We start from the raw sequence: 21,208 nt of genomic DNA, 5'->3' as shown, positions 1-21,208 counted from the left end.
ATTTCAGAATGTAGAGTGATTTAGAAAAATAGTGGGTTGAAAAGTAGCAGATGTAGGAGAAAGTATTATATAGAGGAGACGTATAAGTTAGGGAAGGAAGGTAGAGCAAGAAAATGCAAGGGATAGAGAAGTAAGAAGTGTAATGAATGACATATGAAATAAGAAGTAAGCGGATAGATATGCTATGGAGAGATGAGACAAAAAGAATGGGGGGGGGAGGAATTTGATATAAGCAGCGTTTTGGTTGTTGTGGGTTAGTAAGTGGGTGATTGCGGTAGGAGAGGGGGATACAGATGAGTGGGCAGCGTTGTAGCCGAGCAGTGCGTCGCAAATGCGCAGTAGACGAAGATGGGGAGGTTGAATGCTTGTGGTGTATTGAGGAAAGTTACGCAAAATACACGGTCAAGATAGTTGTGCAAGAAGAAGGAACCGCGTGAGCTGATAGGGGGGCCGTAAAAAGGAACGATATAATAGAATGAGGAATGTCAGGCCGAGGGTGTATGGGGAGGATAAAGAGAGGTGTATGGGGTGTATGGAGAGGGTGATAAGACCGATCGAGGAGACATTGCAGTGGGGGCTATAAGACAAATAGAATGGAGTGAGGGAAGGGAGGTGAAGTCATACGAGAAAGCAGTGGCGGTTCAGCCAGCGTCGTAGAAAAGATTAACCGACAAACATAGTGGTGGGCGAGAGAGAAGACGAGGACGACCCCTTATCTCGACGAATGGAAGAAGAGAGCTCCTTGCCTCTGGGCCAGGAACTGTAAGGCGGGGAGCCTACTCTATTCAAAGACGTGGCTCATGTAACGCTCGATGTAGATGCGCTGCTGGCGCTCCCTGTCGTCGGCCTCGAGGGCTCTCTTGATGCGCAGCTTCTCGGCCTGCCTCCTGTCGGCGCCGTCGCGGCCGCGCTCCTCGTCCTGCTTGAGGGCGGCGGCCTCGCGGATGCGCCGCTCGGTCCGCTGGCACGGCCACGTCGAGCACCTTGGCCGCGGCGACGCTCGCCATCTCGAGGCGCCGCTGCGAGTCCTCCTCGCGCTTGCGACGCGAGCCGCCCCAGAAGCACTGGAAGACGAGCTTGGTCTGCTCCCTGCCGTCCTCCGAGTGCCACAGGTCCAGGACGTCCTCGTTGTAGATCTTGGCCCAGTTGATTGAGGGCGCAGAGGCCTTTGCCGGGTTGCTGGATGCGATGCGCTGCCCGTTGACGGAGATGCCGATGGTCGCCTTGGTGGAGATCCAGAAGAAGTACGAGTCTGCTGCGTCCGCAAGGTCGTCTTTCCATGGGTGGGCGTCCTTGGCCGGGTCGTAGCCGTCCTTCCATAGCAGGATCTTAAAGGCATGCTTTGGCACTCTCGTGTTGGTCTTTGGCTGGAACACGACCGTGTTGCCCACACCGCGGCCAAAGGATATCAGCGAGTCCGTAATGTGCATCTCAATCTTCTTGATGCAGGACTTCTCGTGCGAGGTGATCATGCCGATGGCTCGACTGCCACTGTTCGTCTGCACAGGAACCACCCGCTGAGTATCCAGACGGCCAGCATCCGGGTCCTCGTAGCCGGCGGCGTGCTCACCGGTAGAGGGAATGTCCATGAGGACGTCCTCATCCTGAGTCCGTGAAATCTGGCTGCCCGTTGTAGGCGGAGTGGGAGGAAAGTACCGCATGGCCAAGTCCCACAAAGGCTTGTTGTTTGGGCCAAACTCCTCCTTTCTGTTGCGCGCAGCCTGGACAAAGGCATCGTACTGGAGCTGCGTCATCTCGGGGTAGTTAAGGTGCCACGTGCTGCGATCCTGCTGCCAAAAGAGCGTTTTCGTCACCTGCTGGTCGATCTGACGGCCAGAGTTGGACTTTTTGATCGGAGGCATGCTGGCCAGCAGCCTGTACTCCTCGAGCAACTGGGCGCTCACGTCTTGGCTGAAGCTCTCCGACTTGAGCCGTTTGATGACCGGCTTCCCAGTGGGCGTGCTTTCGAGGTCCAGTTCGTCGCTAGCCTCGAGCGACGAGGACGTCTTACGCTTGCTGGTGTTGAAGTCCATGGAAGGAGTTGTGGGGTTTGACGCATCAGAGAGCTTGACAGGGGATTCGTTGCCGTTGAGCTTTTGAGAAGCAACTTCTTCGACGAGGCTCTGCAGCTGGTCGGCCGACTGATGGCGGCCAATGGACATGCTCGTCCCATGCCGCAGAAAGCGGCGGTCGTTTCGTTTGACCAGAGTTGCGCCTGAATCTCCGGAATCGTAAGCCTCGTCAAGCTCGCCTTCAGCACCACCACCACCACCACCACTACCACTGTCCGAGTCGATCCCGTTTGTAACTGGCAGGTTAAGGTGGTCCTCTGGTACGGCTCCAGAATTGCCGACGGCGGAGGCCCCTATTTCGCCAAAGAGACGAGGCCGCTGCGTCCCTATGTGCATGGCTTCCTCGATGGGGTACTCGAGCCTTGTTGTTATGGGCATGTCATTATCCGTGTCGTCATCCTCCGGTTCCTTTCCCTTATTCCTGCCCTGCCCTGCTTCTTCTCGTCTTGCCTCCTCTTCCTCTTCTTCATCTTCTCCGTTGGAGTCGCTCACCCTGTCAAATTCAAACGGGTCCTCGTACTCGTGCTCACGATATTCAGGGGGCGGGTCTGACATGACGCCTTCGTCATCGCTGACCACGTCAAAGGATTGAGGCGAGGCTTGAATGTATAAAGGGGTCAGCCATGAGTGGCGAAACAGCTCGTCTATCGTCCCACGATTCTCCGGTTTCCTCTGAAGCATGCTGCATATGAAGTCGATGCCGTCGTCGGAAATCGCACGCCTCTCCAGCGGTCGAATGTCTAGCAGGGTCGTCATGATCTTATGCAGCAGCTCCGAGTAACTGATGCCGCTCTTGACCGGATAGGGAGGCTGGCCCGTCATTGAGTAAAAGAGCACGCCGCCCAGAGACCAGATGTCCACGGCGTGGTTGTACCTTTGGCCCGGCACGCGGCGAGCCTTTTTACCCCTGCTCCTGACGCCATTTTCGTCGTACTCGGCATACTCAGTGTACACTTCGGGAGCACAGTAAAGGAGGGTGCCGCAAAACGTCCGGAGGAACGTCTGCTCGGTGTCTACCATCTTGGACAGTCCAAAGTCGGTGAGCTTGACGTCCAGCGGCTGGAGGGAATTGATGAGTATATTGTCTGGCTTGACGTCTCTATGGGTGATGTTGTTGGCATGCAGATAGGACAGTGCGCTCAGCAGCTGTTTGGCCATTTCCCTCGAGTCCGACTCGGAAAAGGGCATATCGTCTGCGATGTGCTTTCCGAGATCGCCTCCCGGCACATATTCCATGATGATGATGAGAAGTCGATCGTCCCAGTCAAAGTTTTCTATGTACCGCACAATGTTGGGCTTCAACGCGGGAGTCCAAAATGGTTAGCTAAAGAAAAGAAAAACGCAGTCACACAGGCAAGGCAAGGCATCACGCAAACTTACATGGTCCACTTTCTGCATGATGCGCATCTCATTTTCCACCTTTTGGTCCAGGACGCCGTTCTTGATGAAGCGGCGCTTCTCGAGCTCCTTGGCAGCATACGGCACGCCGTTGTACTTGGACGTGACCTTGTAGACGACGGCAAAGGCTCCCTTTCCAATCATGCCAATCTTGTTATACTTGCCAGATCCGGTCCACTGGCGTTGGGCAACCCGGGCCTCCTTGCGCTTCGAGGGAGACCGCTGCTCGGGAGGCTGGCGGTCGGGGACGCGGAGCGCGGCAGCCTGTGCGTTTGGGGCCGGAGCCAAGGCCGCCTGTGCGTTCTGCGCTGCCGTGCCGCCGAAGAGGTCGACATGGCCACCCGGACCCGTGGTGACGGTCTCGACAGGCCCTCCTCGCAGGGCCTGGCGGGCAAAGTAGGCGTCGACGCGGCGCTGGTAGGCCAGGTCGAACTCGTTCTCGCGGCGGGGGATGCGGACGCGGAAGGAGAGGTGCCTCATGTCCTGCAGGTAGATGCCGACGATGGACCCCGAGCTCAGCATCCACTTGGTCTTGCGGTCGGGGTCGTTGGCGACGGCCGGGTCGCGGGGGCGGGAGATGAGCAGGTTGTTGTCGACGGTGGTGCCGTTGGTGGAGTGGTCCTCGACCATGACGGTGCCGTACTCGTTGATGTAGATGCGGAAGTGGATGTTGCTGACCCTGCGCAGCGGATCGTTGGCGAAGACGACGTCGCAGCGGGCGCCGTTGCGCCCAAAGCGAAAGCCGGCGGCCGGGTTCTTGACCGGGCTCGACAGCCGCAGGATGAGGGCGTGGCTGCCCAGGTCCTGGGGCATCTCGTCGAAGCGGCTGGCGTCGTCCTCGGCGTCGTAGTCGACCTCGACGCCGTCGGCCTCGTCCTTGCCGATGATGTACGGCGACCCGCTGGCGGCCAGCTGCTGCACCTCGAGGCGCGCCGCCTGCGAGTGCGGGTACAGCACGCAGATGATGTCCGAGACGTCATCGTCCGAGAAGCCCGAGTTCTGCTTGCCGATGCGGCGCGGGTCGAGGACGGTTTGCGTCGCTGGCGAGACCAAAGGCACATGTCAGCGACCTGATCGTGAATCGTGAATCGTCTCTGCAATCTCTCCATCATCATCATCAGCAGCAGCATAGGACTTACCCTGCGTTGGCTGAGTCGGCGGCTGCCCCTCGGCGTCCATTGGGGGCGACCCGGGCGACGCTGCGGCGTCAGAAGCAGTCCGGGTTCCGATTGCTTGTTGCGCCGGCTATGCGAAAGATGTTCGAAGAGGAGAGTAGACGGAAGATCTTGGGATGTTGAGAGTGACGACTTTTTTTTTTCACGCCCTTATCAGAGACAAACTCGCAGAGAGGTCCAGTAACTGTCCAGCGCTTGTCGCTATAAGAGGGACGGGAGCTTAGGTAGGTAGGTCGTAGAGGTACCAGCCCGCACCGTGCCGCAGCGCCAAGTCGCCCAGCTTTAAAGCATGGACTTCCCGCCTGTTCGTCTGCGCCACAGCGCTGGTGGACGCGGTCCGCCGGTTTGCTGCTGTTGTCAAGGTCGGATTGGATGTTTGCCAAGGAGATATAATCGGTATCATGTATCAACAAGCGTTGAGAAATCCACATAAAGGATGGGGGAAAAGGGTGGCGTGGCGGAGTACAAAAGCAAAGAATAGGTTAAAGAAGAAGAAAGCTGGGGAAGATCGGTAGGACACAAACACAAAAGACACCAGCCAGGCCCCCCCTTGTACATGGAGGTATTGTGGTAATAAGGCACAAAGTGCGTGAGCAAGTGAAACAAGCTTGAAGCCGCAACTTTATAAGAACTCGCCTCCTCCTCACTAGTAGCACGAGCTTCCTGATCTACACGGCGGCAAAACAGCAGCCAGGCCAGGCAAATGGCGGGGTTTGTTAGTGGCTTGTTTTGCGTGCAGGTTGTCGTGGATTAGGTACAGTAGGCGTGTTGATCGATTCTCATAAGAAACAAAAAAGAGGCATCCGGAGCGCGCTCCAGAAAAGGCACCCACGACAAGGCATCTCCCATCACATTAATAAAGGAAAAAGCAAATCAGCAAGCAACCTGCAAAGCATCATCTGCCACGCATCAGGACCCGTAAAGACGTCATCCATCATTCACCCAGATAAAACATTGGACACAAAGCAAACCATGCACACAGCATTCATTGCAGGTGTCAAATCAAGCAGAACACAGAACAAGAAAAGCAGGAACGAGATCTAAGAAGAAAAAAAGCGTGTCACTCGTGTTGCGCGTGGCCTTCGAGAGAGACTCGCAACACGCTCACAAGTCACACGCGACAAAAAAAAGACGAGACGAGACGGACGGGACAGGACAAAGACGCCATCTCGTCGCGCGCGTCCTTTTCGCATCTTTTTTCCCACATAGCCTTTAATACAACAAGACTAGGTAGCAGACACGTACACGCTACTATATTGCCCTGCATATCCCAATCTTGGCGTTTTCCTCTTCCATCCCATCCCATGCTAGGATTAACATCTGATAATGTAAGAGGTAGGTGATAGGTATTGTCAATGCAGCCGCGCAACAAACTGGTGTCTCTTCCGCGCGTTCGTTCGTTCGTTCGCTCCCCTCCATTCACGTCCACACCCACACCTAAGAAAGTCACCAGATCGCCAACCCAAAACCCCGTCAGCCTCTTCGCCACGAGCCTCTCTCTCCGTTCCTGATCTTGCATCTTGCGCCCACAACACGCGCGTGCCGCTGACCAAAAGACCACAAAGTACTGTACATCTCATGCTGACCCAATGACATTCCTAATCTGCCCTTCTTCTTCTTCTTCTTCTTCTTCTTCTTCTTCTTCCTTCCCCTCCATCACGCTGCAGGCTTTCTTTGTTACATGCAGGTACACCACACCTATGCAGCCCTCAGCAACATTGATGCCGCTCATCGCTTCGGCTGTAACCCACCCCCCCCCCCCCCCCCCCCCCCCCTATCTTGGAGCCCATCTCAGGTACCCAAACCTACTCCAAAAGGGCAACCCTATCTCATTTCATAATGTCGTGAGAGCTTCCACAACAACTTTGACAGGTGCCTCAACAGCTGCTGCTGTATACCTGGTACCTACCTACCGTGAATCCGGGCTTATCATAGCGTCACAAATCATGTGCCCTGTTCATACGGCACCCAAGCCTCATTCACCACAATGAAAATGCTATCGACTTACGACATCTACAAGTCACGAGCATGTTTCACTCAATTGTCAGCACCCATACACAGGAAAATCGGTCCTCATTACTTGGTAGTAGTAGTATTGCCATCTGCATACCAATAAATCTACCTGGTATCAAATGTGATTGATCCTTCCGCCCATAGTATTTCGTGTGCCCACCGATACAATGTCGGTGGTATGGTTCCCTATGATGACGGGGACAACACGATGTCGTGTATGAATGTCCTAGAGCAACATTGACAATGCTCAGATATACTTCCTATAGATATATGGAGTGCTCCCAGCCCAACGCCTTCCATGCATACGGCATTCAAAGCTGCATATACATCACAGTCGCCTGATAGAGTATCTATCACCATAAGATAGAAGACATGTACAAAAGAGTAAGAGTACAACCGACATGATAGAAAATGCATAGAAACAAAAAATCCAAGGCAAGGGAACAATGCAAAAAGGAGGGTATGTTCGTAACAAAAGGTGTTGCTGCTGTACTCTAAATTCAGAAAAGTACCAAGATTTGCCGTCTAGTATTGTCGGTGCTGTCCCGAGCCGTACACCGTTTGCGGTGACATGGCTCGCGCCGAGTGGCCACCAAGCGAGTTGGCTGACAGGGTTCGTCCGTGTCCGCGGGGAGCCGAGGCGATGGAGGCACGATGCTGGACATACTCCTCGGGTGTGAGGCGGACCGACCGCGGGGAACCCGGCGATGTCGGCGAGGCCGGATGCCAAGGCACAGTCGACGAGTCCTGCCTCTTGTGGTTGCCCTTTGGCTGCGTCGGCGTCTTCGGCACTTGAGGCTCATGCGTAGGGGGTGCGGGCTTGCGGAGCACCGGGGCCACGCCGTACTTAACGGTTGGGCCAAAGTTGACGTCGGGGATCTCGAAGCCGGGATTGTAGTGAGATTCCGGGTCGGCACCGCCCACCGTCTTCAGAACACCGGCGCGGGGGCGTTCCACATACGGCTGCTGCAATTGCTGCTGCAACTCTTCCTGCAGCTCGTTGCGGAACTCCAGGTGGAGCGGCGGCTGGGGAGGCAGGAAGCCGTCGTACTGGGCTCGGGACTGTGTGGTATAGTGATCAATGATGTCGTTGGGAGTGATGCTCTGGTGCTTGTTCCAGGATGCTTCGGGCCTCATGGGAAGAGGCTTCCGCTGAGGGTGCCCCTGGTTGTACCCAGGAAAGCCGCCGCCAGAATAGGGTCTCGCACCAGAATCGGGGCGGTAAGATCCATATTGCTCGTCCGGGTACGATGTCGCGTGGGGAGGTGGCAGCGGGCGCTGAGCGTGGTACGGCGAGTGAGATTCGTCTCTGGAAACCGGTCTCTGGTCGTAAGGGCCTTGTGTGTAGGGCGATCTCTGGCCATAGGGAGACGGTTGCCTTTGACGCGATTGGTGCGAGTGGTTAGTGGGTGGGCGGTCGCCATCACGGTAGCTGTGGTAGCTGTGGTGGCTATGGTGGCTAGGGGGGCGGTTCATGGAGTGAGCAGATCGGTTGTCGTTGGAGTAGAACCCACCGCCATGGGCAGGAACCGGAGGCGGGGCGTCAAAGAACTGCTCGTCTTCTTCGTCGTCGGGAATGTCGGGGACCTGAGGCAGAGCAATGCCGCCAGCCTTGGCCATCTGAGCCAGAGTGCCATTGGACAGGCGGTTGTTGGCCCGGCGCAGTTCGGCCGAGTTGTATGGTGTGCTTGACGGGCGGTCATGAGCATCGCGCATGATATTCGGAGGTCGAACGACGGGCTCCGGAGTGCGATTCACCCCCATGCTGGTCTCAATGGGCTCGACATAAGCATTCGGCGTCATAGCCCGGCCCTCGTCCGAGCTCGAGCTTCCGACCCGCCCGGCCATCTCGAGAGGTGACTGATCGTTTGGCGAGGAATTCGAGCCCATCGAGATGGGGCTGTTGGAATCGGAAGAATTGCGCATCCGGTTCAAGTCGTCGCCAGCGAAACCTACTCTGGGCTTGTTGAAGCTAATTCTGTTGCTGTTTCGGTTGCTGTTGGAAGCCGGAGAATAAGACCGAGTTCCATCTTCCAGCGAGTTCATCCGCGTGCCAGTGGCCTCCTTGAGGCGCTTTCGCCACTCCCTCTCGCTCCATGTCGAGCTCTTCGCGTCCTGCAGGAGCGCGAGGATGTCCTGGAGCTCCAGGTACCCTTGCTTCTTGTTCTTGGGCATGGCGAACATGAGGGATCGAGCATCCAGCGCGCTGGCGACGAGTCGGCCCGGGCGGCCATATAGGCCAAAGGTGTCCCATGTCGGGAAGAGGAAGCGCAGCATCGTCTCGAAGCCGCTGACGGCGGGGCGCGTCTCGGGCATGATGAAGACGAAGCCCTCCGAAGACGACTCTGGCGAGGAGTGGATGGAGATATTGCCTTCAATCTTGATGAGTGTTGAGGCATCCACCAGCGACTTGGCCTGCGGGTAGATGGCATATGCCGAGTAGGCCTCGGTGATGGTGGCAACGGGCTGTGTCCTCTTTTGCTTCTTGCCCTCGGTCTTGACATCGTAAAACTTAATGTCTCCTTTGACGACGCGCGCAGGAGATCGATCGTAGGCCGACTTCTTCTTCAGCTCCTTCTGGAGCTTGTTGTACTCCTTTTCGTCGGGGGGCGTGATGACACACCAGCAGCGCCTCCATGGCACGCCGGCGCCAAACCGAACCCTGGCCCAGACCTCGATCTTGTACTTGGATCTCTCCATCATGATATTGATGTTGTTGAGATTCTTGGCCCTGCCAGCAATCAGGGCGCCTGTGTAGGCTTCCTGGAGACAGGCATGCTCGTACATGGCAAGTCGAACAGCGGCTGTCCATTCCAGCAGTGACTCGTGGGAGGTGAAATGCAGCAGGTATCGATTCTTGCCAGCGGTGGACAGGCTAAGGATGTTCTGTAGCGGCTGCTCATCGCTTGAACGGGTCGGCAGAGACTCAATCTATCGGCCGAAAGAAGCTTCGTGTTAGACTCGCAATCCTCGCAGTCGACACTGAGCACGTGAGGGGCGTCTTACCACTTTGATCGAAGCATCTGTGAGATTAATGAATTTGGGAAGAACTTCGCCGTCTTCGCCGGCAGCGTCCAGCTCTGCGGCGTCCCATAAAGAGAGCACGGTGCCGACAAGCTGCGCGAAGCATTCGGCCCATGTTCTATCTGGGTTCGGTTTGCCCTCTGAATGAGTGAGTGTCAAGGTCAGCAAGCGCCCATGCAGCCACAAACGTGGGGGGTGGGTATGGGTTGGAACGACGCCACGTACGGGTGTTCTGATCATCCAGCTTCAAAAAATAGCCCTCGTGATACAGCTTGTTGGAATGGTAGTTGAGCAGCGAGAAGATGGGCTGCAGCTCGGGAATGGTGTCCTCGGTCACCTCCATGACGGGCGGCTGATACGTCTGGATGATGGACATGGGTCGCGCGCTGCTGTTCCGGTTACCTCGGGTTGGGGCGTCGACGTTTATGGGCGAGCCATAGTCGGACTGCGGCGGTGGCGTGGGAGGGCTGCGCAGGTCGATGTGCGCGAGCGAGTGTCGCTTCTTGACCCGGGACTTTGCGTCCTTGGAAAGGGGAGACTCGTCGGAAGAGGGCGGCGTTGTGGACGGCGATATTGGTGACTTGCGCCCCGACGACAGCGAGGACATCCACGAAACGACTAGACGGTGACACACGCGCACGTTAGCACCAAGCAGCCAGCAGAATAAACGAGCCTTGGCTGTCAGAGGGAAAACAAAAAGAGGCCGCCCCTAGCCCGGAGCAGTCGGCGGCATTGGGTTGGCGACCAGGGTCGAGCGACGCTCGCTGCGGGAGGCATCCATGCAGCCAATGTCGACCAGATCGCTTTGGGCAGCCGCCTGCTAACAGAGCGCTGCGATACGAACACTAGCCTCACTGCTACCCTGAGGAGCGGTAGCAGCACAGCGCAGCGGTACCGTATGTAGCAGCGCTAATGTGTAGGTACCTAGCATTGGATTGAGCAGCGCCCAGAGCGGCACGGCGACTGCGCAGGTCCGAGTTACCGCCAGGCACACTTGCGCCTGGGCGTGTAAGCTTGTACCTGTACGCCCGAGAACTGCGCAAACATTGAATGGAAGCCCGCAACAACTCGCGCACAAACAGCGGCGACAGTGGAGGCCAGTCGTGCTCCGAGCAGCGCCCAGGATGCCACCGTAAGTATGTTGCGCAATGCTGGGGTTTTAGCGGCAAACCAAGGGGGGACACTGGGCTTGGTAAAGATCCATCATGGAGACTCTGGGAGGGTCCAGGACAGCGCCAGAACTAACTGGAGGTAGAGGTAGGGGTCCTGCTGGGGTGCTGGGGGGTGCAAGAACTGGAGCTTGCTGGGGGTCCAGCTGGGGCTGGTGACGAATGGCCAGAACTCGGCGGACAAAGGACGAGACGGGAATAGGGCAGTACGAACCTCGATTGCGACCCATGGTGCGATGCGCGACTGGGTTTGCCGGTGCTCGGGCGGGCGGTCGATCTAGAAGAGGGTGGAAGGGGGTGAGTGAGGCAGTCGGGAGCGGTTTGACGTCGAAGCTAGAGTAGGCTCTGGCGAGTGTGCGGTATCATGAAGCTGAAGCCGGTCTTTCTCTTTTCTTCGTCGGTTCTCGTAGTTCTTCGCCGGAATGCAGTATTCGATAATGCAGAGGCCAACAATAAAAGGAGAAATCGGGTATCAATAGGAGCAGCGAGTGGCGTGGCCGGCGGCCGGCGGCGGCGGTGTCGAGTGTAAAGAAAATAGAAAAAAAAGCGAGTTAAGGAAAAAGGCGAGCGAGCGATGATATAGCAAGAGAAGTTGAATGTAGAGGTGTGGTGGTGACGGGGTGGTGGTGATGGGCGACGTATAAGTAAGTACTATGCCGGGGCAATGAAGCGACGCAGCCCGAATCGGTCCCTTTAAATGGAGTCAGGGCCAAAAGAGAAAATGCAGCCGGGGCTCGTATCGCCAGTCTGTTCGGGGGGGTGTTCTAGTGACGGGCCCCCGTGAGACAAGCACGCGATATGATGCCTCGTATCGTATTGCTCCTAGGGCGGGCTGCAGCGGCAGTCGATGCGTCGGTGTTGCTGTTGTTGTTGCTGCTGATGATGATGATGACGATGCGCTGTGTGGTTGGTGTCTTTCCACTTGTCGAATGGCACTTAGTAGAGGCAAGGTAGGTAGGTAAGGTAGGTCTGAATACCTAGGAAGAGGTAGGGGTTTCACGCAGGAATAGGTAGAGGTCGTAGCAAGAAAAGCAGGATCGGGCTTGCGGGAAAGCTGTGCGTCGTACGGCTGCTACTATTTATCTATTAATTGCCTCCTTCATCCACACGGCTGGGAAAGCGCTGGGCTGTCTGGGTTTCAATGGATTCATTGGGGGCACGAGCGGATCTGCCGGAGCCTGCTGAGCCAGATTGGCATGACAGCATGACTAGGAAGAGAGACCCTCAAGAGAGGGCAGAAGCCAAGCCCAAGCAGCCAAGCAAGTACACAAGCAGGGAAAATCCGGGCTCCGCTTGCCATCATTGCTCAGGAGATCTAATTTTTTTCTCTCACACTCGATCCTCTCTCTCTCTCCCTCCTTGCTGGTGCCAACTCGCCCGGGGCGGGAATGTCGCAAGCCATGCCGTGCACACTTGCGCCGCTCGTTGGTGGGTTTTTGGCGCCGAACCAAGAACCGGGCGAGCCACCGCTGCGGCTGCGGCTCGACGGTGCGGACACGGAGAAACTGGGAATGTTCTATTGGAACTCTTTACTCACCTTGGCTTTTTTTGATGATGATGATGCTTGAATGGGGGTCTGGCGGCTGCTTGTGCTAGCCAGCCCTGCAGATCGCTGACAGCTGTTTCAGGCAGCTTTGTTCCGTGATGCTTCCCTTTTTTTTGTGTGTTTCTTCTCTTTCTCTACTCTTGGCGTATTATCCAAAGTCGAGGGAGCCGATGTTCGTATTTGGATGTCGTTGGTACGCTCTCGACTGGCGTGCCAAGGGGCCAAGGTGAAAGTTCCCCCCAGCAAATGGTTGCAGTCACCAGGCCAGAAGCAGAACGCAGCACCCTTGAGCGTCTGTCGTAATTGTCTTGTCTCTCTCTTCCTCTCCTCCAGACTCATCCACGTCAGTCGCCCAGGTATGCCGTCAGACTATCTCGATGGCCTGTCAAGGAAAAGAGGGAAGGAAATCAGATAGTAGAACGATCGGGAAGCATGCATGCTCGACGTCACTGGCAGAGGTGGCAGCTGAGGCGGCGGCGCCACTAAATGGCAAGCCAGAGGCGATCGCTAACGCCAACAAACGTTAAGCCTGGGTCGCAAGATCGTCACGACGACGTCGCTGGTTCATCTGGTCGGAAGAGGCCAAGGCGGCAAGCCACGAGAGACATTCCCCAGACAAGAAGGGAGAGCCACGGCTGGGGGGGAGGGACTAGATGGGGAGGCTCACTAGTATTTAAGCATGGCGGAAACTGGGCATGTGTTCAAACAAGACCCTTTTTTTTATTAAGTTATTCTCTTTTTCTTTTCTGCTTCCCTTCCCCATGCTGGTTTGCTTCTTTCATTACGGATACGGAGCACGCACTTTGTCGACGCACCGACTGTGCGAGAGTGCGGTGCTCCATGTCTGTCAAGTACTTACAATATGCGTCTGATGCAAATATGGGGAACGGCTAAGCTGGCGCCCAGGTACCTTACCTAGAATTCCGTACTGCCCGGACAATGGCTGCCAGGGGGTGGTAATACCTACCTACCTTACCCCCGAGTTTGTGGATTACAGCATGTACACGTTACTAACAAATCGCCCGTTATGGCGGTTCGCTCTGATCTCGTAACCGCGTGCCTTTGTTCTTGTTTCTTCTCTTCCTTTGCATGTATTACCGCCAACTCTGCGCCCGCAAGGGGCTCTAGCCAGTAGTAATACCAGCACCCGAACACAACGAAAAGAGTCCGTAAATTTCAGCCTTTTCTTCTCATCTCGTAGCTCCGGATGCCCCGTGGCTTAGTAGTAGGCTGGTGGAGTCCTTAAGCGCCCCTATATCGACAACTCTTACTCCGTCCATGTAAGTATGTACGCCTTGAGCGTATCGTAGGTGTTATCTCTAGTAGTAGCAGTACTACCACAACATGGGCAGCATTACTCAAAACAGCTGCAACGAACAAGGGCTTCCAGATGGGCACGCCTCTCCTCTCGTGCCAGGTGGTAATAGTAATAGCGTCATCACCGGCGGGTGTTCTAGAAGAGATTATTGATATTGGCGCCTGCTTTCGTCCCCAGTATTTCGTGCATTGGCATGCCTGCGAGTCACCGCCAGAAGATGGAGCCCTGCGCAATTATCATGTTCAAAAGAGAAAAAACGACCCTCATCTTCAATTTTCGACTCACAAAGAGGGGAGCAGAATTGTTGTGGCTCTGTTCTGTTTCATTCAGGGCCACAAAGCAAGGGGGCCGGCCCACGGCAGCCTTTGCCGCCAGCAACAAGAAGCCCGCCCCCCTCGGCCTCCGCTGTCCAACCGCTCTGGTTCCGATGGGCGCCAAACAACGTGAATGAAAGGCTGTCGTTGAATCCCCCATTGAATCCGTGTCAGAGACCTTTGTTACAACATGTTTCGCGGCAAATGCTAGCCGCCCTCTACACCACGTCAGTCGCCTTTCATCCGGCCAATTCAATTCAAGTCACTGCAGACCGCCTTTGGAGACTTGTCCATCGTCCGTCTCCATTGTCATGCATCGTGTCACACCACTCCAGGCGCCGTCAATGCAGGAACTTGTGACGCACGTTGTTTCTCTTTAGGGTCCTGTAGGTAGTTTGTCTGAAAGTACCTACCTACCTAAGGTGCCTACAATCGAAGTACTACCATCATCTCTCTTCATCCGCCTTCTCCTGCTTTCCTTTTCCCTTTCCTTTCATTCATCCTTCAGCTCGCTACAGGGTTCCTCAAAGCCAAGCCCCCCCTTTGTGCTCGCTTACAGCCTGGCACCCCATCACACAGCCTTGTTACGCACCTCGCTCACAACACCTACGAGATTATACCTACCTTACCTACCTACCTAGTGCTCGCCATTTCTCGCCTCAGTTAATTCCGACATTTGGCACCCGACACCAAACTCACGCAAACTCTGGCCTCCGTTCCCCGAGCTGCCGAACCTCTCCGGGCCATGCGATGCAATGCAACGCTACTCCAGACGCCGCCAAAACGCCGCATCTGGCCTAGATAGGGCGGAGGCTGTTGTGCTACCAAAGTAATAATACCCGACGGAGCACGGCAACTATTCAGTTCCCAGTCGCCTATTGCTCCCGGGCAGATTTACCTTCTCACCGGTATTACAGCTACGAGCACGGATTATACGCCAAGTAAGCCGAAACCTTCCAAGATCAATCGCGGCGCAGCAAGCCAAGAAGTACGCAAATCCACAATCATTGCCTCTACCCAATGGAACTGCTCCAATCAACCCACCGGCATCCAAGAGGCACCGTAAGTTTGAAGCCTCACCACAGCCGGAGACGACACAGCTTTTTGCGGCACGGCATGAGGAATAGAGAGAAAGAGAGGGACAAGTCAGCACTTACCTACTTCCAAGCTGTCGGTGCTTTTCCCCCTCACCCCAACGGACGGGACGGCGGCAAACTCCAATTGCGGTGAAGCATGAGGAATTACGCCGCTGATGGAGCCTCCAGAAAGAAAGCTGCTGATCCGGGGGGTGGCGGCGCATCCAGAAGGTTGCCAATTCAGAAAAGCTGCCAAGATTCCATCGTACATACAGACGAAAGCGTTGGCATCCTCTGGTTCGTTGTGGAAGCCCCCTCTGCTGCTTCTTGCAGGTACGAGTACGACTCACGAGTCCGTAAATAGTAACGACAACATTGGATTGAATGCTTGCTGCTAACGATGGCGGTGGTGATGGGGCACGCCAAGGGTCCGGCTCCAGCTTTCTCACCGGAGAATCGTTGCCATCCATCAGACCAAGGTCGAGGAGCTGCCAAAACGCAGCCTGACGTCATGCTGGCCCCCTTGGAAAAGAAGAAGCGTGGGCTTCGATCTGGCACTTCGTTCATGATGGTAGTAGTAATTGTTTCGTAAAATCGAAACATGACGGGCCCGCCGTGTCTCACAACGTACCGCCTCTGTAACACACACACACACACACACGCACACACACACCAGGCCGGGTGCTGTAAATCGATCTTGTCAGTGGGTGCCACCAGAAGGCTGCACGAGCAACGAAAGAGCACATCCTCCCGCATTGTACGCGTCACGATAGGCCTAAGCCTTGCTCAAGGCGGTGCCGTGCAACCCGTCGTCCCGGTTTCCCAGCCAGCAAATCCTCCGTGATGGGCGGCTTCGGGCCCGGTGACACCATCCGATCACCCACCTTGGCTGCATTCAATCGACGTCAGTGAGGCCCAGTTGAAGTTGAGGTTGAACTTGATGGTGCATCATGCGGCTGGCTGTTTCTGACGGGGGGCATTGGGGGATCGCTCCCTTGGATGATGCAGTGTGCATTCGATGATTCTATGTATGTACCACATGCTGCGTTATCAAGAATTCGCTGCTGCTCCGCACTTTTTCACCCATCTTTGCCAAGCATATTCTTAGTCGCATCGCACCAAAGTTCAGCTGCGATGCTAGTCGTGGTAGTGGCCCAGTTAGTCGTTGATGCTCTGCCTTGGAAGGGCGGCAAGTCTCCCACGTTTAGACCCACGATCAGACCCTCGATTCTGCTGATCCGCTTGCCGGGATCAGCTCGATATTGGAAGACGGTGCCAGATGCGTTGAGCTGCGGTTGATCAAGGCTCCGTGGCGATTCACTAACGTTGTGCGCTGCTCCCATGAGCTCGGGGAACTGCGACAAAGTACGGCGGCATGTTCGGCTTCCCGGGCTCCCTTTCATCAACGAGGTGCCCTCTTTCTCATTTCAACGGAAATGAGAGGTCCTGATATTTTCCGATGGCAGTTCGGTCGTGTCGGCTTTACTGAACATGGCAGCGGGCCGGCTTGGGCGAATGCAAAGCTCAGGCGAGGCCGTTAATTTGCAGCTGCTAAGCGACATTTGGCGTTTGGATGGACAAGAATATTATCAGACATGAGTCAACGGCGATGTTCTAGAGAGGTATTTCGTGTGAAATTGGACATGTTGCAGGGTAGCTAGGTAGGAAGGAAGAGAAGCCATCGTAAAAGGTTCAAAGAGCAGGGCAGTCAATCAGTGCAGCAGTCTGGTGCCTTCTCCACGCGCTCCGCATACGGACCTTTACCAATCACCCCATCACGTGCGGCTAATCGAACCCGCTGCTGTTCACACCCATCGTAAGCTCCGATCCGGGGATATCGAGACAACCTCCTGTTCGCATCCTGGAATTCCGCCTCCAGGCTGTGCTCAGCGGCCCAACAGGTTGGCGTTTGCTGCACATGTTGGGAATGCGCACATCACTCTCTCCACCGTTGGCGAGTTTCCTGACATCCTCATCGCGTCTCAAGTGCTTCGCAGGCCCGCGATGGCGGGGCCGCTGGGAGAGACGCCTCGTCTCTGCAGCGTCGCAACCGCAATCGCAATCGCAACCGCAGCCGCCGTCGCAGCCGCCATCGCCGTACGGCAAATCGCCCTTTCGCTTTGAGACGGGCATCGCGCTGTTTGCGAAGCGGTCGCCCCGGCCGTTTCCGCCGCCCTTCCTGTCCCCTCCATCCGTGTCCTTCTCAGATCCCCTGAGCACCCACCACCAGAGCCGAGACCGTCGAGCCCGCGCGTTCGTGAATGGAGAACTCATCAAGGGACTTACCAACGGTGACGATGCTGTGTATGCTAGCGACTATTTCATATGTGCAAACGACGGCGTGGGTGCGTGGGCGGCGCGCCCCAGAGGTCATGCTGGGTAAATCCCTCCCGTAGCACGGCATCCCGCCCTGTAGGATGACGCCCCTGACGGAACAGACAGGTTGTGGTCGCGACTGATATTGCACTTTTGGGCAACGGCCATCGAAGACGAGGCGACGAAGAACCTGTTCGAGCAAAAGGCCTACCAGCCCGACTCCATCGCATCCCTGCAGACGGCGTTCGAGCAGACACAAGAAGCGACCGGGGCGCATAACTGGCAGGGAACGACGACAGCGTGTGGCGCTCAACTTCACTACAAGGTGGTGACGGACGCGGGGCGCCAAGTTGCGGTGCCAGTCCTCCATGTGACGAACCTGGGCGACAGCCAGATCCTCGTTCTCCGCCCTCGAGACCAATCGGTCGTCTTCAAGACCACGGAACAGTGGCATTGGTTCGACTGTCCGCGCCAGCTCGGCACGAATAGCCCCGACACGCCGAGGCAGAACGCGGTGGTGGACACGGTAGACCTGGAAGAAGGCGACGTGGTCCTGGCAATGAGCGATGGTGTCATTGACAACCTCTGGGGGCACGAGATTGCGGCTCGAGTCTTTCAAAGCATAAAAGAGTGGGAGGATGGGAAAGGTGTAGGTGCGGATAGCAAGGTAGATCGAAGGGGCGGCCGCAATGGCGGTATGGCAATTGTTGCTCGGGACTTAGTAGCGGCTGCTAAAGCGGTAGCTCTCGATCCTTATGCCGAGAGTCCGTTCATGGAGCATGCCATTGAGGAGGGCTTAGCCAGCGAGGGAGGTTAGTCTGTTCTCTAACTACGTCCAACTGCGTGACATTCACTAACCTATTGATAGGAAAGCTGGACGATATCAGCGTTGTTGCCGCATTATGCGTTAGAGACGAAGGGAAGTAACACGGCGATATGGGCAGCGCTGTGGTTTAGCAAACCTGGCGTCTGATATCCGGGGTCGAAGCATTGGCGTTTGTCAGTTCGCTGTCGTTGACTCGAGTCAACGAGTCGCCAGAATACTAGGTTTGACAATATGTGAGCACGTGAGAGAGGATAGGCGTCGGCCTGGTTCTAGTGCCGGTGAGAAGTGATCCAAACACAAATAGCAATACCAATGGAAATTCATTCAAGTGCGAGTTCTCAACGTTTGAGAATATCTTGATAGAGACGACTCTATCAAGCATTGAATGGAGGTCTAGTTCCTATTCGGCGCTGGTGCACGGGGTGGGTCGTGCAGAACGGCCCCACCTCATAAACCTTGGAGATTGTTATCGCACGTGCTCCACTCTGACGATAAGAAATTTATTTTCCAAGCTCAGACTGAGCTCGATTGATGGGATTTCACGTTATTGCTGCGACAAAAGACTCTTGCTCTCTTGCTCCTCGGCCTCAACTCGTCGAAATCAGCACAAATCCGCCACAGAATATACCATCAAGATGAGAGGAAAACGGTCAAAGCAATATCGCAAGCTCATGGAGCAGTTCTCCATGACGTTTGGCTTTCGCGAGCCATATCAGGTCCTAGGTTCGTCTCAAACATGGCGGGGATGTTCCCAGATGCCTGCGACTGACGGTTCTCTTCTGCAGTGGACGCGGAAATGGTTAAAGATGCGAACAAGTGTACCATGGACCTAGCGGCTAGGTTGCAGAGCACAGTTCACGGCAAAGTCAAGCCATGTGAGTAAGCCGGCATCGCTCGAACTCGAGCAACTGCTGACAAGAGTCGACAGTAATCACCCAATGCGAAATCCGAAAGCTCTACGCAGACAAAGACCAGCCCGGCGGCAATGCGGCGATTGAACTGGCCAAGACATTCGAACGAAGACGCTGTGGCCACCACCCAGATGAATACCCCAAACCCCTCGAGACGATAGAGTGCCTGCGGTCCGTCGTGGACCCCAAATCAACCGGCGAGAACAAGCATCGCTACGTGGTTGCCAGCCAGAACCTGGATGTCCGGAGAATGCTGCGTGGGATCAGGGGAGTGCCGCTGATATACATCAAGCGGAGCGTCATGATTCTGGAGCCCATGGCGGATGAGAGCGTGCAGATTCGGGAACGAGAGGAGAGACGGAAGTTCAGGGCGGAGCTCAAGAAGACGGTTGGCAAGCGGAAACGCGAAGAGAAAGACGAGGGTGCGGACAATGGCGATCACAGTGAAAGCGACGACGAAGACGGCGACCGACGCAAGGCCACACAAGCACCCACGACCGAGAAGAAACCCAAGAAACACAGAGGCGCCAAGGGAGCAAATCCCTTATCAGTGAAGAAGAAGAAGCCGCAGCAAACGCCAAAGAAGGAGACCGACAAGAAGCCAGAGACTGCTGCATCAGACACCAAGGCGAAGAGGAAGCGACGGAAGAAGACCAAATCAGAAAATGCGACAGCGCCCGGCGCCTCAGAGCCGGCTGCGGCAGCCCCGAGCAATGCCGGAGGAGAGAGCTGAAAGGCGTGGCGGTTCTCATGATGAGCGAAACAATGGAGACTGGGGCGCTGTGGTCATTGGTAGAGGACAATGACAGTGCTCAGGGCGTTGAGCATGGAGTTGTAATAATTATGTGATGACTACCTAGCATATGGCTATGGCCGGTAGAAGCGACTGTGAATATTACCTAGTACATACGATTGCTATGCGTCGTGTCTGGCTGATGGTGAATGATGGTTGCGGCTGTCTCATAGGTATGGAGAAACTCACGCTGCGTCTGGCTGGGAAGAAGAGGCATGGAATGCAGCGTGTGTTAGCCGCTGCATACATAGAGGCCAGTTATTCATCTGCAGTCTCGAAGCAGCAGAGAGCAGTCTCAGACAGAGCGAAAGACAAATCTCCGCAAGAAGAGCACTGCTAGTACTATACTAGGTAGTATGATTGTTGCAGCGCATCCAATGGAAAGAATGATACTCGCCCCATTCCTCGTTGTTTTCGTCTTGTGTCGTCATGCTGGAAGAAGCTTTGGCTTACGAGGACCGACATATCTCAAACAATGGGGGCAGTGTGCGTATTACTATTGGGGGATGCTGTCAGATGAATAGGTACGTACGGATCGTGATAAGATACCTAAACTGACAGCTCTCTACCTTATCATCCCAGTCGTCTTACGACGCCGAGCCTAGCAGAAACCCCCCTCCACGCCCCCAGACAGTCAAATACGAATGCGAGCGAGCCACTCTTTGTCACTGCCACTCCGCAGCTTGCATCACGAATCTTCTAAAGGATCCCCGCCATCACTGCTGCCGCCGAAACAGCAACTCCATTCCCCTGAACTCCCGCCATTCTGCTGGATTCTTGTGCCAACTGAGACAGCCTTGACCATTGAGACGCTAATAAACTTGTCACTGCCAGAGCCGGTTGTTGGGTGGTGGCAGCGCCGGAATTTGCAGCCCGAAAGCAGCGCCGCCTCTCCCTCCCGCTAGCCCGGGGGGGCCGCCAAATTTAATTTAACGACGTAACCACACACGCTGTTGCGACACCGCTCTCCGGCTCGCGACCACCAGCAACCCGAACGAGGCAGAAGACGAGCAGGAAGAGAGAGAGAGAGAGAGAGAGAGCGAGAGAGGGAATATCCTCTTCTTCTTCTTCTTCTTCTTCGTCGTCGTCGTCGTCTTCGCCTTCTGTCTCTCTCCTCCAAAGACTCTCGCGTCTTTCCCCCGTCACGTCCCATCCATGCCCCTCGCGCGCGCCGACAAGGCGGATGTGGACGTGGACGTGATCTCCAGCAACCCCTCCTCGCGTATCTTGGGGCTGTGACAATGGCCGGCAAGGAGG

General features: G+C 55.7%; 4 protein-coding genes across 4 annotated transcripts; 2 read left to right on the top strand and 2 right to left on the bottom strand.

Annotated features, from left to right (window-relative positions):
* Positions 1-781: 781 nt before the first annotated feature.
* On the bottom strand, positions 782-4,687 carry TRIREDRAFT_120806 (uncharacterized protein; the record flags this gene model as incomplete). Its single annotated transcript, XM_006963224.1, has 4 exons — positions 4,610-4,687; positions 3,453-4,510; positions 999-3,368; positions 782-961 (listed from the first exon to the last, which is right to left on the bottom strand). Exons 1-4 carry the CDS (start codon positions 4,647-4,649, stop codon positions 782-784), a joined length of 3,648 nt encoding a protein of 1,215 aa, XP_006963286.1. The 5' UTR covers positions 4,650-4,687.
* A 2,496-nt stretch (positions 4,688-7,183) lies between these two features.
* Positions 7,184-11,081, bottom strand: TRIREDRAFT_120805 (uncharacterized protein; the record flags this gene model as incomplete). Its single annotated transcript, XM_006963223.1, has 4 exons — positions 7,184-9,589; positions 9,665-9,822; positions 9,908-10,300; positions 11,066-11,081. The coding sequence occupies 4 exons, from the start codon at positions 11,079-11,081 to the stop codon at positions 7,184-7,186; spliced, it is 2,973 nt and encodes a 990-aa protein (XP_006963285.1).
* Positions 11,082-17,032: 5,951 nt separating this feature from the next.
* TRIREDRAFT_76083 (uncharacterized protein) lies at positions 17,033-18,348 on the top strand (the record flags this gene model as incomplete). The annotated part of the gene is made up of 3 exons (XM_006963419.1): positions 17,033-17,484; positions 17,548-18,233; positions 18,290-18,348. 3 exons carry the CDS (start codon positions 17,033-17,035, stop codon positions 18,346-18,348), a joined length of 1,197 nt encoding a protein of 398 aa, XP_006963481.1.
* Positions 18,349-18,847: 499 nt separating this feature from the next.
* Positions 18,848-20,073, top strand: TRIREDRAFT_76082 (uncharacterized protein). Its single transcript, XM_006963418.1, has 3 exons — positions 18,848-18,970; positions 19,033-19,122; positions 19,176-20,073. The coding sequence occupies exons 1-3, from the start codon at positions 18,883-18,885 to the stop codon at positions 19,889-19,891; spliced, it is 894 nt and encodes a 297-aa protein (XP_006963480.1). The 5' UTR covers positions 18,848-18,882; the 3' UTR covers positions 19,892-20,073.
* Positions 20,074-21,208: the final 1,135 nt, after the last annotated feature.

The sequence above is a fragment of the Trichoderma reesei genome, assembly GCF_000167675.1.
Source record: "Trichoderma reesei QM6a unplaced genomic scaffold TRIREscaffold_4, whole genome shotgun sequence".
NCBI lineage: Eukaryota > Fungi > Ascomycota > Sordariomycetes > Hypocreales > Hypocreaceae > Trichoderma > Trichoderma reesei.
This window is presented reverse-complemented; position numbering and strand designations above follow the sequence as displayed.